This window comes from Aethalodelphis obliquidens, unplaced genomic scaffold (assembly GCF_003676395.1).
Source record: "Aethalodelphis obliquidens isolate GAN/ISIS:26980383/991018 unplaced genomic scaffold, ASM367639v1 scaffold41, whole genome shotgun sequence".
NCBI lineage: Eukaryota > Metazoa > Chordata > Mammalia > Artiodactyla > Delphinidae > Aethalodelphis > Aethalodelphis obliquidens.
The window spans coordinates 14,389,134-14,408,132 of NW_020837985.1; the positions used below are offsets into that span (position 1 = coordinate 14,389,134).

General features: G+C 46.2%; 1 protein-coding gene across 4 annotated transcripts in view; it reads right to left on the reverse strand.

The window, feature by feature from the left end:
- Positions 1 to 18,999, reverse strand: part of TRAPPC9 (trafficking protein particle complex subunit 9) — a 509,122-nt gene that overhangs the window by 177,642 nt on the left and 312,481 nt on the right. For all 4 annotated transcript variants that reach the window (XM_027077960.1, XM_027132545.1, XM_027077959.1 and 1 more), the window contains one exon: positions 4,209 to 4,319. In XM_027077960.1, coding sequence (XP_026933761.1) covers positions 4,209 to 4,319 — 111 coding nt within the window. The remainder of the gene's footprint in view (positions 1 to 4,208; positions 4,320 to 18,999) is intronic.

The window sequence follows — 18,999 nt, forward strand, 5'->3', positions numbered from 1 at the left end:
GGGAGACAGATGCAGGCTCCCAACAGTCTAATTGGAGTTGGTCCCTCTCCTGGACTGCAGGTCACCCTTAAAAGGATGTCAAATGCCTTGTGACCCAGGATGCCAGGGCTCTGAGAAGAGCAGCATCACAGCTACGTGGATTCCAGGAATACGGCTTTTCACTGAGGGTGAGGCTGTGTCACCCTGGCAGAACCCGTGGTTCATCTGCCCACTCCCCAGGGAGCAGTGGGAAGGTGGCCTGCCACGCACTGGGAGATAAAGCCAGAGTCTGAGGGCCACCGCTGCCCTCACCACCGGGGAGAGCTGGCCCGCCCTGCTCTCCTCAGAGTGGCCGAGCCTGGCCGAGGGCAGCCCTCATGAGCGCCTAGGGAAGCCTGAGGTGTGTGTGTGGGGTGCCGGGTGACAGCCTTCGGGGGTTGAGCTCAGGACTCCGGGAGGGCACTAGGCTCCAAGGAGACAGAACCTGGAGGTACGGGGACAGCAGCCCAGGACTCAAGGGGCTTCCACCTTGAGTCCACCTTGAGCTCAAGGTCCACCCACCACAGCTTCCTCCCCCAGACCTGCTCCGTTAGACCAAAGACCTGGGCCCTCTCCACGGAGGCAGAGCGTGTGTCCAAACCAGGCAAAGCTGGAGAGGTCTGGAAAGGGAAGTGCAGTGACTCCCTGCATCCCTGCGAACGCTGGGATGCCCGGTGGTCACCCCTGGGTTAGCGGGGGCAGTGGGAGCAGAGCCAAAGTTGACTCCTCAGACAGAACGGAGCATCACAACCTCCGGTTTACCCCCCCACCCAAAACAGCAGGAGGTCCCATCAGGCAGGAGTGGCAGGGCCGCCCCGGCCGGGGAGTGTCGTCAACTCCTGGCCATGAGGGGTCCTTGCTTACTCATCCTGTGGCTCCTGGAGCCTGACGCAGGCACCGCAGAGCAAGTTCTCAAAGCATCAATATTTATCGAATGAATATTTTATGAATGAATAAAGAATGCGTGAGTTAGATGCATCAAGAAACGAGAATTTAAGCAAAAAGCTTAACAAGGAAGAAGCCGGAAGCACAAGACTGAACTGTGCTTATTTGCGAACGGGGTTGTTAACATCGCTGACTTCTGTGGCTGACAGTGAGTCAAGCTTAGAACAAGCTCAGCAGTTTGTAGTTTTTTTAAAGCAGGATTTATGTTGGTGTCATGAGACGACCAGAAGGATGTCATCTGGGACCCCAGGCTACATCAAAACACCTAGACGAGGCAGACAAGGCAGGGGGCAGACGGTCTCCTTCACAACTTGGGGACCAGCACGGGGCCCAGGGACGCAGCAGCAGCCCAGGAAAGAGCCTGTCCTCACGCCCCGGAGCCAGAACACTCAGCACGGCCGCCACGGCCTCCGTGCACGAGCACGTGAGCCCTGCACACGCCCACACAGCAAGAACCCCCTAGAACAAGGAGCTCTTGAGAGGGAGTGTTTCCTTCCTCTCAAGGGTTAGGCCATAAACGCCCTCCCAGCATCAGCCCCAGACAGCAAATACGACTGTGCATTTATATGTCATCGTCATCAGTAATGACATTAGACAGCCACACCCTGGAAGCAATCTCGTGGTGGATCAGCGTGGAGAGGGATAAACGGTGCATTCACGAACGAATCACGAAGAGCCGTCGGAAGGCAAGAGCCTGATTCACAGTCGACTCCAGAGCACAGTGCTGATTTAAAGTTATAAAGACACGCAGAAAACGACGTACGATATGGAACCACTAATGACATTAAAAAAAAACTGAGTACAGTGCTTGTTGTGCCTATAAATAAACACTATACGGCAGTGAAGTGTGGGGTGGGTGACGCCACGGCCCCGACACACAGACGCTGGGAGGAGGGAGAGAAAGGAAGGCGGGGGCGGGGCCGGGGGCGGGGCTGTCAGGCTTCGCTGCTTTATTTATTTATTTTTGCTGTGTTGGGTCTTCGTATCTGTGCGAGGGCTTTCTCTAGTTGTGGCGAGCGGGGGCCACTCTTCATCGCGGTGCGCGGGCCTCTCGCTATCGTGGCCTCTCCTGTTGCGGAGCACAGGCTCCAGACGCGCAGGCGCAGCGGCCATGGCTCACGGGCCCAGCCGCTCCGCGGCATGTGGGATCTTCCCGGACCAGGGCACGAACCTGCGTCCCCTGCATCGGCAGGCGGACTCCCAACCACTGCGCCACCAGGGAAGCCCTTCGCTGCTTTTTCAGTTGCTTATTTTTTTCCAACATTTTCTTACGAGTTGAAAGAATTCCTCGGAGAATACTCTATATACCCACTGGTATATTCTATAATTAACATTTTATTCTATTTGCTTTATCAACTCAGTCTGTCCATGTTCCCATCCCTCCACCCATCCAGGAATCTAGTTTTTTAGGCATTTCAAAGACTAGTGCAGATATCATACACCACCCCCAAGTCCTTCAACAGGCAGAGTTTAACATCTGCTTACAGTTTTTCTTTTGATACAAAATCGACTCTCAGAGAAATGCACAAATCTTAAGTACACGTTGGCTAAATTTTAACAATGGCAAGCACCTGTGGAACCCACACCCAAATGTCAAGCTATACAACACGGCCATCACCTAGAAAATCCCTTTGTGCCCCTTCCTGGTCAAAGCCCATCCCAACCTCTCCAGAAGCAACCGATTCTCTGTTTCCACCGTCACAGAAGAGTTTTGCTGGTTCTGGGATCTCAAATGAACGGAACCACACGGTACATTCTATTTTGGGTCAGGCTCCCCGCACTCTGCATAAGGTTCCTGAGATTCTCCCATAGTGATGTATTAGGAGTTTATCAGTTTTTGTTGTTGAGTAACATCCCATTAGGAAAATGCCACCACTTGTCAATTCATTCTCCTGTAACAGACACCTGAGCTCTATTTTTTGGCTTGGAACATTCTTTATAGGTCTTTTTGTGAACATATGTTTTTAAATTTTTCTTGAATAAATAACTAGAGTTGGAACTGCTGGGCAGAGTACGTGTATGTTTAGTTTTGTAAGAAACTGCAGCAGCCTCTTCAAAAGTGGTTGCACTGTTTCACATTCCCACCCAGGCATGAACCTTCCAGCTGCTTCATGTTCCTTATGGACACCTGACATTGTCAGTCTGTCATTTTAAGCATTCTCATGAGTGTGTAGTGCTCTCTCATTGCGATTTAAATTTGCATTCCCTCCTCCCCACTGACCAATGGTGTTAACGTCCACTATTTTTTTTTAACGTTTTATTTCCTTGAGGGAGAGAGAGAGAGAGAGAGAGAGAGAAGACAGAAAGATAGAAGGAGACAGAGACAGAGAGGGAGACAGAGAGGGAGAGATCTCGAGCAAATATAGCAAAACGCTGAAACCTGAGATATGGTATGCTAGTATCTAAATTATTTTCTGTATGTTTCAAGTATTTTGCAATTACAAATAAACATGATATTTCGCTCTATCTTACTCCAGCTATACCCCCACCTATAAGGGTGTGGCCCTAACATCCAAGCTGCACTTGGGGGCACGGCTCCTGGTCTGGAGAGAGGCCCAGAGGAGTGGGAGTGAGCCAGGCCCTGGGGAAGCGATCCCCACCACAGCAAAGAGCTTCTTTCCAGAGTCACCGAGCTCGACCTGCCTCCAGACCTACCCCTGTGGCCCCGGCTCTGCTCTTGGTCAGCTCTTACTTCCACCTTGGCTCCCTGCTCGCCTCTGCTGGACCAGGGCACGTCCTGCGGCTGACCCTGGCCAGGGCCCACCGGGGCCACCTCTCTTTGCCCTCCAAAGGCTGAGCTCGGGTGACACAGCACCTCTTCCAGGCACCTCTGCCTGGCCTGTCTCCTGTGACATTAATTTCTCCAAGGAACTTCCCATTGACATTGATATGCGTCCCTCAGATCAACACCCAGTGACCCCAGGTACAGCTTTCTTAAGAATTTAGAAGTGAAAGGTCTTGCCCAGTTGTCTGGGCGTCCTCAGACATGGTGCCTGAAAGCATCTGTAGCTGAGGTGCTGCTTCCTTGGACGGACACCATTCATTTCTACCTTGACTTTACACTTGGCTCCAATTTGCAACCACGACCGATCCTGTCACTGAACTTGAATGAGGGCTGTGATGCCTCCGAAAGGGGGACCAGACGGCCCACCCTCTACGGTCTCGAGGCTGCACTGTTTCAGCACCTCCCAAGCAGGGTGATGAGAGCAGGGCCAGGGAGCACGTGGGGCCGTGACGACACTCACCGTTGGCACTCGCCGGCGTGCAGGACGAGCTCTTCATTGCTCCGGGCGCTGACTGTCAGCTCGTGCTCCGTGGAGTTGAAGACGTCCAGGAGCAGGTGGCACTGCCGGGCACTGCGGTGCAAAGACAAAACCAAGTTCAGCATCTTCTGGCAGCCAAAGAGGAGGGTGACTCCGCTTCCCCCAACCCCCGAAGATTTTATACCACTGGAGGACACGAGAAGTACGATTTATCAAAATGTCATGTACCCCGGGACACAAAGGCTTACGAAGAAGATGCATTCTGAACTAATTGTGAATTCTACACAATGGGTTTGGACAGGAGGTCCTCCTTGGTCCTGGGACACATGCTTACAACCCAGCTCTGCCCTTTACACACTGAGTGACCTTGGGAAGGTAACTTGAGTTCTCCAAGTCTCACACGTGTGACCGCTAGGACGCGTGACCCAGTGGGAAAGCACTCGGCATACAGTGTCATTCAATAAGTGACCACGTCATGGCCCTGGATTTCTACGGGTGCCAGGCCAGGTGCTGGGCAGGGGTCCACAGAGAGCCGTACCCATGCTGTCCGTGCACATGTCCACCGAGAGTCCTCATGGGGGCCACCCCTCACTCCCCCAGAACAGTGGGTGACACCTGGGGTCACTCACCACCCACCTGAAACCTCCTTTCCCTGGCCTTCTCTACCGCAGACAGTAAAACTGCAGTAACCAAGTTCCCGCCGCCCCCTTCCCCAAGGGGAGAGCCATGGAACGAAGTTCCAGCCAATAACCGGCTTCTGGAGACTTTTCATCCCAAACAAGAAGACAAGTCCTTGAGAGGGGAAGGCGCCACCCTTCCACCTCCTGACTCCCTTTGCTTCCTCCCCGGGGAGGAGCAGGACGCCAGGAAGCTCAGGGACTCTAGGGGGCGATGGGGACGAACGCCACGGCTGTGGAGGGCAGAGTGGGGCCCTGGGAAATGATGGCACAGACCCATTAGCTACATGTGAAAAACAAAATTCCAGCCACGTACGCTTCGTTTGTGCTAGCTGCCATTTGTCAGGTCCCCATTACGGTCCAGTGCTTGCCTAAAACTAACACAGCATCTCAAACACCAAGTGTCGCAGCTGGCTCATGACAGCTGACGGATAAGCATCCGCTCATCAAAACGGGACAACCGGACCTAAGACAGGAGCAGACAGCAACAGAGGCAGCAGCCATCCTCCTTCCTGGAGGAACAGGGTAAGGAGATTTTCAGAGAAGAAAAAAAAAAAGCCTCAGAAAAGGATCTGTGCTCTGGTCTCTTTCAGCTGAGCATTTCTTCAAAACATGACCTTCCATAGGGCATCTGAATTCTCAGGTGTGTTTCCCAAAGTGTGACAAGGGAAGATTTCGCTGGTTGTTAAGCAAAGGGGAGACAGGACTCACACCCACGTGCCGGCTGCCTGCATTGCTTATTTCATACAAAAGCCCTGCAAGGTTGTCCTCCTGAGATCCACTGATGGAGAGGAGAGGAGAGGAGAGGAGAGGGAGGCTCAGGAGATGACGAAAAGTGCTGGTGATGACCGAGAGTCAAGACGTAGAGCTAGAAATCCGGTAGCGCTCACAGCGGATGAAGACGCATATTCCAACCCAAACTGCGTCCCCTGTTCTTTCCAGAGAAGGGAACCGAGGTGGAGAGGGCGCAGTGACGTGTCCAGGGGTTCACACACGCACACACGCGCGCTCACATACACAAAGACTGACAGCATCCTAAGGCCACTGGGCATCTGTGAGATACCAGATTTTCAAAACACACACGTGCGCTTACTCTCCAGGGAGATGATAAAAGTACCCACCTGATCGTCCCGCTACGCACTACGAGACGTCGCACGCCACGTCTTGAGCTGATTCTGGGTTCTGTGGGTCGGGGTGTCCTCCCCAGAGGTTCAGCACTTGGAAAAACATTCATTAGCTCTGACAGCTGCCTCCGAGAGGCCTCTTCACTCAGCTCACAGGAAAATGAGCTTTCGAGAATGAAGATCTATTCTGCCTTTGTCATAACTTGATGAAATCTTTAATCACAGCAAAACCTCTCATCAGAAAAGGAAATTCATAAAACATTTATCAGAGGCAGAAAATTGAAGTGATATTTAAAAGCAGGAGAGAAAAGATTCAAATACATGGTGTTTTCACCCACGGAATATAGTTGTTAGAAAACTGCACAGGAATGAACAACGTCGGAATGTAATACTTTTTTGTCCTCTGTTTCTTCTGACTCACTGTCTGAGTATGGGGGCGCTTGATCCAGTGTTTCTGTTCCTCCTAATTGCTGGCAGGATGAGATGCTGGTGGATCTTTGCTTTCTATCTATTATTCATAAATTAATTCCCTTTCCCAAATTGCAGTAGCACTGCGTGCCCACCATCGTGTCATTTACTCTGTTATCTTTCCATACCTCTTTGGATGATTCTGTTAAGTTTTAATCTGTGTTTGAGCATATAATTTACTTTTAATTCTTATTTGCTTTTTGGTTTTATTTTTGGTTTTTTTGGTTTTTCTGGATCCATCTTTCTGAAGTACAGGGAAGCCCAGGAAAGCTTCCTAGAAGAACCGAGATCAGAGTAAGGCTTCAGATCCATCTGCCTGGTCAGGGGGTGGGAGCGGCGGGGTGGGGGGAGTGCCCAGCAGCAGGAAAGAATCTGGAGTAAAGTTGGAGGGAGGAGATGAGGCCGCCAGGTGGAAAGGAGAGGCACAGCCCAGGCACAGCGAACAGTGCGTGTGAAGCCACGTCTATATAGTTAGTACGCACTATTTCCTATCTAGAATTAGGACAATTAATTTATTAATTCATGTAACAAATATAAATATCTACTGAGTACCTGTTGTGTGGCAGGTACTATTCTAAGCACTTGGGATATGGAAGTGAACAGGAGAAGCAGGATCTCTGCTTTCACAGAACTCACACTCTTATGAGGGGACAGGGCTAGGAAAGATAAGAGGAATTGAAAGTGAAAAAAAATTAGTCATATTTGGTAAAATGAGGAAAAATAGGTTCAGAAAGGTTGCTAAATACAGGGTTAAGACACACATCCACACACAAAATCAATTCCTATATATCAACTAAAAACAAGCACAAAATATAATTTTTAAGAAAATATATTTACAATAGTAATGTACCTAGAAAAAATCTAACCAAATACATGCAGGACGTTTACGAAAAAAATTCTAAAGTTTTATGAAATGATATTAAAGGGGATGAATAAATGCAGAGATGTATCATGTTCAAGGATAGAAAAACTCAGTATTTTTAAATAACTCACTTCTTTCCAAATGTATATAAATTTAATGCAACTCAATAAAAAATCCCAACATTGTTCTGGTGTTGGTCAAACTTGATACACTGATTCTAAAATTTATATCTAAGATCAAAGGGCCAAGAACATGCAAAACAACAACGAGGAAAATTTTTGGAAGAGACTTGGCCAGCTAGATATCAAGAGTTGTCATAAAACTGTAAAAATGAAGACAGTGGGGCCATGATAAACACATCAATGAAGGAAAAAACAGCCCAGAAGCAGATCCATGAATATAATAAGGTAATGGATATATGACCAAAGTAGCAGTGTTGGTTATTAAGAAGGAGGTTCAATAAACAGTGCTGGACAAATGGTTATGCAGATAGAAAGAAAATGATATCCCTACATCACACCATAAACAAAAATAAGTTCCAAACAGACTGAATAGATAAATGTAAAAAGCAATATTTAAAATCCTGTAGAAGAAAATACAGGTGAACAACTTCTGACCTGAAAGAGAGAAAGATTTCTCAAATGAGTTACAAGACATACAAAATATAAAGAGATCTTCAACCAGGGCACCAGAATGCACAATGAGAAAAGGACAGTCTCCTCAATAAATGATGTTGGATAAAATGGATAGTCACATGGAGAGGAATGAAACTGGACCCTTACCGCACACCATATACAAAAATCAACTCAAAATGGATTAAAGACTTAAATGTAGGATCTGAAACTGTAAAACGACTAGAAGAAAACAGGGGAAAACCTTCTTGGCATAGGTCTGGGCAATGACTTTTTGGAAATAACCCCAAAAGCACCGGCAACAAAAGCAAAAACAGATTAAGGGGGGTTGTAGCAAACTAAAAGCTTCTGCACAGCAAAGGAAACAATCAACAGAGTGAAAAGGCAACTTACAAAATGAGAAAAAATATTTGGATACAGTAGGTCTCAAAAGGGGTTAATACCCAAAATACATAAGAAACACAAACAACTCAATAGCAATAGCAATCATCATCATCATCCAATTAAAAAGTTGACAAGGGCTTCCCTGGTGGCGCAGTGGTTGAGAGTCCGCCTGCCGATGCAGGGGACATGGGTGCGTGCCCCGGTCAAGGAGGATCCCGCATGCCACGGAGCGGCTGGGCCCGTGAGCCATGGCCGCTGAGCCTGCACGTCCAGAGCCTGTGCTCCGCACCGGGAGAGGCCACAACGGTGAGAGGCCCGCGTACCGCAAAAACAAAACAAAACAAAAAGTTGGCAAAAGACCTGAATAGACATTTCTCAAGAGAAGACGTGCAGATGGCCAACAGCTATATGAAAAGGTGCTTAACATCACTAATCATCGTGGAAATACAAACCAAAACCACAATAAGATATCACCTCACACCTGTTAGAATGACTATTAAAGAGACCAATAAGTGTTGGTGAGGATGTGGAGAAAAGGGAACTCTCGTGCACCTGTGGGAATGTAAATCGGTGCAGCCATTACAGAACAGTGTATAACTTCCTCAAAAAATTAGTAACAGAACTACCATATGATCTGGCAATCTCACTTCTGGGTATATATCCAAAGAAATGAAATAAGTATCTCAAAGAGGTAAGTGCACTCCCATAGTCACTGCAGCATTATTCATAATAGCCAAAATATGGGAAAACCTAAGTGTCCATTGACAGATGAGTGAATAAAAAAACTCGTCTCTCTCTCTCTCTCTCTCTCTCTCTCCCCCTTTCTCTCACACACACACACACACACACACACACACACACACACACACACCATAATATTATTCAGCCATGAGAAAAAAGAAAAATCCCACCATTTCTGACATGGATGAACCCAGAGAACATTATGCTAAGTGAAATGAGCCAGACACGGAAAGACAAATACTGCATGATCTCACTTACACGTACAATCTCAATTAGTTGAACTCATAACAGCAGAGCGCAGAATGGTGGTTAACCAGAGGTAGAGGGGTGGGGGAAAGGGGGAGAGGTTGGTCAAAGGATACAAAGTTTCAGTTACGCAGGATGAGTAAATCCTGGAGATTTAATATTCAGCATGGTGATTGTAGTTAAGAATACTGCATTGTATACTTAAAATTTGCAAAGAGATGAGATCTTAAGTGTTCTCACTATGCACTCACAAGGTAACTAGGACAGGTTACAGATACATTAATGAGCTTGAAATGTGAAATGAAATGAAATGTGACATGACTGTGTTAACCATTTCACAATGTATATATCACACTGTACGCCTTAAATATATACAATTTTACCTCCATCAAGCTGGAAAAATATGTAACGGAAAAGACTGAAATGTTTGGCTGCACTGAAATGAAGCACTTTTGTACAAGGAAAAACATCAAAGTCAAAGCAAAGAAAAGCTAGCTGTGAAAAGGTGTTTGCAACACATAAACCTGACAAAGGATTAGAATTCTGAATTAATAAAGAACTCCTGTAAATCAATAAGAAAGAAATGATCCAATGGAAAATTGAGCAAAGAACAAGACTGGACCATTTAAAGCAGAGGAAATCCAATGGCCAATATATAGGAACAGAGTCTCAATACAACTAGTAGTCAGAGAAATGGAGAGAAAACCCTCAGGTATGACTTCCCACCCAACCTATTGGAAATGTTTAAAATGTGCTCTAAGACCAAGTGTTGGCCAAGATGTAGATAAGCAAGAATCACGGGAATCCTCATTCAGTGCTGCTAAGGGTGTAAACTGGTACAACTCCTTCACAGGGCAGGTTGGCACAACCTGGCCAAGTGGTAGATGAGAACCCTTTGATCTAATGACTCAACCTGTAGGCATGTATCTTGGACCAACTCTCAGAGTTCAGCACAAGGATGCTTCCTAAAATGTGCGTTGCAGCCTCATTTATAAAATCAAAGAACTGCTTTTAACGAAGCGCAGGCAACTGGAGAGCAGACAAATAAATCTGTAACCGTCATACACTGGAAACCTAGATATAAGTGAAGATGAATTAAGAACTACCAACCTCAGCACAGGTTAAGTCTCATGTTAATAAGGTTGAGTGAATAGCAAGTTGCAGGAGATAGTTACATATTTATATCAAGTTTAAAATATTTAAAAATACTCTATATTGCTTATAATAATCAACTGTAGGGTAGTAGTCACTCCTGGTGAGAGAGGAAGAGAATAGGGTCACAGGGGAGCACACAGAGTTTTAACAGTTTCATTTTTCTTTCTTTAAATTAGAAAAATAGATGCAAAAACAGCAAAATGTAAAAATTTGACAAATCTGTGTGGCTGAATAGATTAGCATCCCCTTGACTTTTCTTTATATGCTGCTTATAAGATGTAAGACATGTTTTATAAGAGGTATTTTTAAAGTCACTTAGAATGTTGTCTTAGCCGGGGTTCCCCCGGGAAAGCAGAGCCTGAGAAGAGGGCTGGAGTGGAGCAGGTGTTTGGGAAGAGGATGCTGAGGGGAGCAGGGCGGGGGACGGTGTGCGGCGAGAACGCAGTACCACGGTGCCTTACTGAGCTGGCTACCATGTGGACCGCTGGCGCTCACCCTGCTGGTCCCTCTGAAGAGTCACGGACTGTGCCTTGAAGTGTGCACCTCAGGCAGAGGAGAGGGGATTACTTCTCCACCAGCCCCCGCCCTCCCTGGTCAAGCTCCCCCCGAAAGGAGGCAATTCCCCAACTCCCCACACCGTGCGGCAAGTGCACCTGTGCTGCGGCCCCGGAGAAGGCTTTCAGACATTCCAGAACTCGAGAGCTACGCAGCACAGCTGAGGTGAGGTGCTGTCAAGTTGCCCCTGCATAAATCGGGCTGCCACAGAGATGGCTGGTGTAAAACGTGGGCTAGGACTTGAGGCAGAGAACAAGACGCGTGGCTAACAAATTTTTTTTTTAATTAAGTGCATCTCCTGAAATCATAAACAGAGATTAAAAACTGACTTCAGATGTGACGGCAAAGGAGGGCCTCTCTGATAAAATAGCATTTCATTTCAGACCCACACAACAAGAAGGCAATCATGCGAAGGTCTTGGAGGACTGCTTTCCAGAGAAAGCAGTTAAGGTCAAATCTTAAGGCATGGTGTCATCAAGGGACAGAACGAGCCAGGAGGAGAGTGGTAAGAAATTAATGACAGAGGAAAGGTCGTGACAGAAAGTTTGGATTTTATTCTAAGTATGATGGGAAGCTATCTTTAGAGTCTTAAGCAGATGAGCGACATGAATTGGTTCATGTTTTTAAAAAAAATGACGAGTTCCTATTCTGGAAAAGATGCCGTAAGTACAAATAATCCACTGCGTCTCCCCTACTGAACGCAACTATAAGTCATACATATAATGCATGGAGCAGCTATTGGAAGATTCGAAGAGTAAACTATAGAAGGTGGATTTGGGAAGGAGATCTGAAATCGAAGTTTCTGTGAACTTCAGAGCGAGTTTCCATTTCCCTCAGTCCTACCTGTCCTAAAAGGCGGCTCAGAGGCACCCATCAGGTACAGACAGGCAGAGCTCCGCGAGCTGCCTCTGTCTCAGGTCCAAGGCGTGGGAGAGGGCACCATGAAGGTGTGTTGGGGGGTCCTGTGGGCTTTTTCTTTTTTCTCCTCCGTTTCTCCCAGCCCAGCCCCTGGGCAGCACTGCTATGTGACAGTGCCACGATGGGTCATGGCTGCACAGCATATACAACTCCGAGGCCAGGAAACCATCTCTCTGACCCAAGGGACTGAGGTCCCATAAGCACAGGGCCAGTCCCCATCACTTTATTTCCCTCTCTGTCCTCTGACCAATTAGTCCCACACAGAGACACACAGAGGAAGAACTCAAACCTTGGCTTTGTTGTGGGCAGACAGCGAAGGGAGGCGACTATGGAAAGGAGAGAGATGAAGAGCGCCATTTGCTAAAGTGGCACCTGACCTGGGCTCACTGTGGAGCAAGCACGAGGGGATGGATCCTGAGCAGTAAACCACGGGCTTCGGTAACTGAGCTCCAAAGAAGAACACTGGGCGGCACACAGGACTGATCCAAGGAGAACCACAGACTCTGAAACCAGAACTGCAGCACAGCCCACACAAGGCACTACGGGACCATGGTGTGGACCACCCACCAGAACAGAAATATCAGCATTCTCCGCAGGATCCAAACAAGACCCCAGCACCTCACAGCACTGTAGTTGAAATGTCCAGAATATAGTCTCTAACCACTCAGCACAGGAAGAACCCGGGAAAAAGCCAACTTGCAAAGGAAAGTAAAATCCACAGACAACAACCTCAAGATGAAAAGTCTTAACAGAAAAAGACTTTAAATACGTTCCGCAAAGTAAGGGCAAACACACTTGAAACAGATGAAAAGATAAAATCTCAGCAAAGAAATAGAAGATATGAAGAGGAAGCAAAGAGACACTTTAGAAAAGAAAAAACTGAAGAATCCACCAGGTAGTGGATTATCTGAGTAATTGAGGGAACGAGTAGACATAAAATGAGGAAGGATATAAAACAAACAATACCATTGACCAACTGGATCCAACTGATGCTTAGTGAACATTCCACCTCCCCCAAAAGTAGGATATCCATACTTCTCAAGTTATATGCAACATCTACCAAAATAAACCACTTCTAGGCCATGATAAAAAAAAACCTCTAGCAACTTTAAAAGAGTAAAAATCACACAAGTATTTTTTTGAACCACACAGGAATTAAACTAATATATTTGAAGACAGATTAATAATTGATCCAATGGAAACAGCTGAGAGAAAAAAACGGGATAAAAACAATCTTCTGAGACAAGAAGGGCTCTGAAAGTCATGTCATAGGAGTTTGAGACACAAAATAAAACGCACACACAGCTGTTGAAGAAATAATGGCTGAAAATTCCCCAAATTTGGCAAATAACGTAAACTTACAGATTCAGGAAGCTCAGCAAACCCCAAGCAGTATAAATTTTTAAAAATCTAGGCCCAGAAACATCCTAAGCAAACTAAACTTTCAGAAGCAAGAGGAAAGAAGCCACCTGAAAGCAGCCTGAGCAAATAAGGCTCTGGTACAAGGGAAACGATTCCAAGCCTGAAGATTTCTTATCAGAACGCCAGTTTTGTTGCTTAATGGGTATATAACATCTTAATGGGTATATAATATCTCTTACTTATAATAAGTAAGTCATTTCATTTCTCCGAGTCTCAGTTTCCCCAACGAGGACAAGAATGCCTATGTCATGGAATTATTAGGAGGCTCCAATGGGAAAAAAAAGTGCAAGTGCTTTGTAAAACTACAAGCGGAATATTACATAAATCTGAGGGGTGGTGATTATTATTAGCTTGGTTGCAGTCAGTGGAGCGGCAAAAGGGAAAGCACACAGCCCGCCAACAAAGCAATCCCAGCTAATTACTCAACACTGACTCAGCTAAAAGTGACTATGAGGAATTCCCACGCCAAGGTCTGAGTCTGTCTAAAAACCATGGCATCATGCCCAGAAAGTTAAGTGGGGCTCTTTCTCCCCGAGTCTGGCCGAATTCTCCCAGCCCCTGCAGGGTCCAAACATCACCGTTCCATCCATCCTAGGGGCGCGGTAAAGTGAGTGAAGACACAGCCAGACCGGTAGTGATGGCCACATACACCTTTGGCCAAACCCATGTGGTCTTTTAAAGTTCCATAAGCCTGCCTGTTATCAATCAGTCTTCTTTCCTGAAAAATTAGTAGTCAGTTTCAGGATGGAGAGCTTTCTTGTAAGTCTTAAGAAAGCCAGGGAGCTTATTCAATCTAAAATGACAAAAAAATAATGGAACAATCAGAATGTTCTTCGGGTGATATTATCTCGTCTTCACCTCTGCAACACACGTTACGGAGCTTCTAAATCTTACCGAAGACTCTGACAGTAGATTTACTGTCCATTAGAACTGGGTTTCCCAAAGTGTGATGTGAGGACCACCTGAAACAGATCCCCTGGCTCTGCAGGGGACAACAGATCAGCGCCTCGGAGGTGTCACACCCAGGGCTCTGGTGTCCTCCGGGCCTGGGGTTGGAAGAAGCTGAGTCTTACTGGTGAGAAAGACAAGTGGGTGGCGGTGGCACAGAGACACAGGAGACAAGCAGGGGAGGCTTCTGGAAGGAAGCGGCTCCTGCATTCGCTGAGGGACCAAAGGCTTGAGAGCAGGCCTGCAGGCGGACAGAGCAGAGCATGGAGCATACAGGGCTGGAGCAGCACGGACTGTGCGGGGAGCTTGCAGGAGTCTCCTCGGAGTGAGGAGGCGCGTGGGGCGGGGACAAGAAAAGGCAAGGCAGACAGGCTGGGTCAGGTTGTGCAAAGCCTTGTGTGCCGAGCTCTGGAACCGAAACATGACTTACAGACGACAGGGACTCGTGGAAGGACCCTAAAGGAGGGACAAACTCATGCTTGTGTTTTAGAACAAACACTTCAGCAGCTATTTGGGGAAAGAACTGGAAAGAGAAAATGAAAGCAAGAGACTTCGAAAGGCTATAGCAACTGTCCAAGAAAGGGAGGGAGAGGCTGGCCCAAGGGACAAAGGTGACACGCCTGAGTCAATGCAGAGTTACTGAGGTGGAAAGGACAGATCTGGTGACCGACTGAAATGTGGGTACAGTGCCCTGTGGACGGCTGACACACAACCTGGCCTCTGACGGGTCTTGGGGGGCTGCACATAATGAAGGCAGGAAGGGCCTCTGTTTCTGATTTTTTAATGAGTAAGTTTTAAAATAATGTTTTAAAATGTTCCCTTTAGATGAAACAAGTTGGAATGGCTAGAATCCTAAAGACATACAGGATAACAAGCATCGGCAAGGATGTGCAGAATTGGAACCTTCAAGCGCTGCTTGAAGGTTTGGGTGGGAACGTAAGATGGTGCAGCCGAGCCGGAAGATGGTCAGGCAGCTCCTTTAAACGGTTACACGGTTATCACATGATCTGATAATTCCACTCCTAGGTATATGCCCAAGAGAAATGAATGCTGGCCCACACAAAAACTGGTATGTGAATGTTCATAACAGCATTATTCCCAACAGCCAAAAAGTGGAATCAACCCATCAACTAATGAATGGATAAACAAAATGTAGCATACCCACACAGTGAAATATTATTCAGCATAAAAAGAAATGCCATACTGACACTTCCTTGTGGGTGAACACTGACAACATTACGCTAAGTGAAAGAAGTCAGTCGCATTTTGTATGATTCCACTTACGTGAAATATCTAGAACAGGCAAATCTAGAGACAGAAAGTAGATGTGTGGCCGTGTAGGGGAGGCGGAGGGGGGACTGCTAATGGGTACAGGGCTCCAACCGGGAGAATGGAAAGTTCTAAAATTAGATGGTGGCGATGGTTGAACAACTCTGTGACTATACTAAAAACACTAAATTATACAGCTTAAGTGGGTGAATTGTGTGGTATGCAAACAATGTTTCCACACAGCTTGCGTGTACATGCAGCGAGACTGCCAGGGGGTGGTGGAGGTGAGGTCAACACACTCCTGGTTCAGCCACAGCACTGCGTCACCTCACCAGGGCGCAGCGCTCCGCGCCACCGTGGTCTCGACGAACACATCATTTACTCTCTGTTATACTGTCTACTTTGCACTCATAATGGACCACAGGTACGAGAAAAGAACCACGAAGACCACATGTTAAAAGGGGCACAAAAATGAACACCAAGACACCTGTGCCTCAAAATCCAAGGTTAAAAAGGTAACATAAAATGACAACTACGTCACATTTGGCTTTTCATTTTCTGGGAATGAAGACGGAAAAGTACTTAAAAATAACTTGAAATCATGGTTCAATGTAGCATCGTTTGCAATTAACTCTATAATGATTAAAACTTTGAAAATGCCAAATGCAAACATTCTAAATGGAAGGTCACAAAAAACTCTGGCCAGTTGTTGATGATAGACAATCTACCTTTTAACATACGATGTCAATCCCTAAATCAAGTATGACATGGGCCTTTTTAATTGGTATTTATAAATCATACTTCTTAACATAATTAGTGTATATTACTTGTTAAGTAGGACAATCTTTAAATCTGTCTTTAAATAATGAATATTGATAGCATTCTTAAATGAACATTAACACATAACATTCAATAACGTAATAGTTCAAAATAAAATACAGATCACTTAAAATTATTGATTGTAATACTTTAATAATATGTATGGTTGAGACATAAAATAGGTCCCTTCAAGGTACAGCCGTGTGAGTGAAGACAGAAAAATGGGAGGTGATTCACCGCCTGGGCGGCTCCTAACTGGTGACACTGGGGACCAGAGGGTGCTAACTGCTGTGTCAACCTAAATGACATGTCCAGCTGCTCCTGCCATGGGAGGTGGGGTCCCAGCTCCTGCCTGTGCAAATCTACACTATGGTAACACTTGGAAAGACGATGAAAAGCGTGCTCATCATTTCAGGGAACACAAGCCAACAGGAGCAGGAAGGGATGAAGCAAATGCGTTGTCATTAAGCTCCTTCCACCAGAGATTCGATGAATGGGTTAGAGAGAGATGGGAGCCCTGGGGCAGACCCAGCCCCCTCCCATCACAGAAGCAGGTCTCGTCCGCATCCCCTCCTCTGTCCTCCCCAGGGTGCCCCTCACAGCCCAGCCTCAGTGAGGGCTCTGGAGAGGGTGAAGCTGCTGGGCGGGCGAGGGCTTCCCTCTGAGTAACACAGCCCTGGTCTTCGTACCAGCCACCCAGACGTGAGTCCCCAGCTGGGCTGTCCCTGTGCCACTTCCACACGGAAGAGGGGGAGTCCCTGACCTTGCCCTTGACAACCGCCGTTTCTCAGTTTTCTACCTGTGTCAGGCACTGTATTAGACGCTCTGTGTATTGCATTCTTTAAACCTTACTGCAGCCCTGCAAGATCAGTGTTCTCTCCATTTCAAGATGAAGAAAAATGATGCTTAAAGAAACAGGAACGACTTACTCAAGACCACAGGGCAAAAAAGTGGGAGGATCAAAATCTGCAATTGGATACAGGACAGGTACACTGGGCTCTGAAACCTGTGCTCGTTAAAATTCTAAATTGTTGTTAAATTTAAAACCAATTTAAATCAACACAGCAACGTAAAAAGGATCAACCGTGATGAAATCCGACATTGAAACTGCCTTTATTACATGTCTGTGAGCAGAGGCTCCCTACGGCGTGGAGCGGTCCTACTCCACGGGGGGAAACGGAATTTTTCTTCTAAATGTCTGGGGAGAAGCGCCACGGCGTGTCCGGTTGTATGATGTTTATTCAGAATGTGACAACTCCCACACCTTACGCCCTGCTCAGGGGAGTGTATTTTCCACAGAGCTCAGAGTAGCTATGTATAAGATCGGACCACTTACCCTAGCAGCCTAGAAAGAAGTTGCTCCTGAGCTGAGGGAGGCCAGGCACTCAGACAGGGCGGCGTGGCGCAATCCATTTCAATCTGGTCCCTAACAACATTACCAGGCAGCTTGGTGTGAAAAGTGAATTTTAATGGTAATTGATCTCCTAAATAAAAGTCAGCTGAAAGCTAGGTACACCCCTGAAGGAAGGAGAATGGTTAAAAAAAAAAAAAGCAATGAGAATCCCACCTCCCGTCTATATTGTGCTTTGGCTTTGAGAAAACACTGGGCCCTCTACTGTTTAATTTGATTCTCTTATGCCCTATGAGGTGAGCAGAGCCGGTGATCACTCCAGGGAGGGACAGGAGGGCTGAAGCTGCGAGAGGTACAGAGATGCTTGCAAAGACCAGGGGGCCAAGGGAAACCCAGGTCTCTGGGATGCCAGTTCAGCGTATGTGTGGCAGGAAGCATGGGTTTTGGTGCCAAGAAGGCCAGAATGCAAATCGAATCTCTCTTTCTCATTAATGTGCAACCAGGGTGAGTTATTTAACATCTCCATACAGCAATGCTGACTTCAAAGGGCTCTCTGGAGTTTAAATCCCACCCACTTTTGGTCTCCTGGGTATTTATTCTTAGGACTCCCTGGTATATGTTGGATACAGACCTTTGTTGCATAAGCACATCGTAAATATCTTCTCCCAATGGAGCTTGCTTTTTGATGAGCTGAAGTTTTTAATTTTGATAAAAACCCCCTTATCAACTTTTTATTTTACGGTTGGTAGTTTCTCACTCCATCTGAGAAACCTTTGCTTCATGGAAAACTTTTAATTAAGAATTAAAACTAATTAACTAATTAAAACTAAAAATTAAACTCTTCAACTGAGATGACTACCTCAGGGATTCTATTTTCTCTTGTACCAACTTTAGTAATTCATGTCTTTCAAACTTTTTTCCATTTCATTTAAGTTGTCAAATTCATTGGAATATGATTTCTCACAGTACACTCTTATTATTCTTTTAATGTCTGCAGAATTTAGCCATGCCCCCCTCTTTCATTCTCATTATTAGTAATTTGTATGTTCACTCTCTTTTTTAAAATTCTGACCATCCTGGCTATAGTTTACTAATTTCATTAATCTTTTCAAAGAATCGATTTTGGGTTCCATTTAGTTTACATATTATTTTTTCATTTTCTATTTCATTCCTATCCACTATTATTATTTTCTTTTACTTCA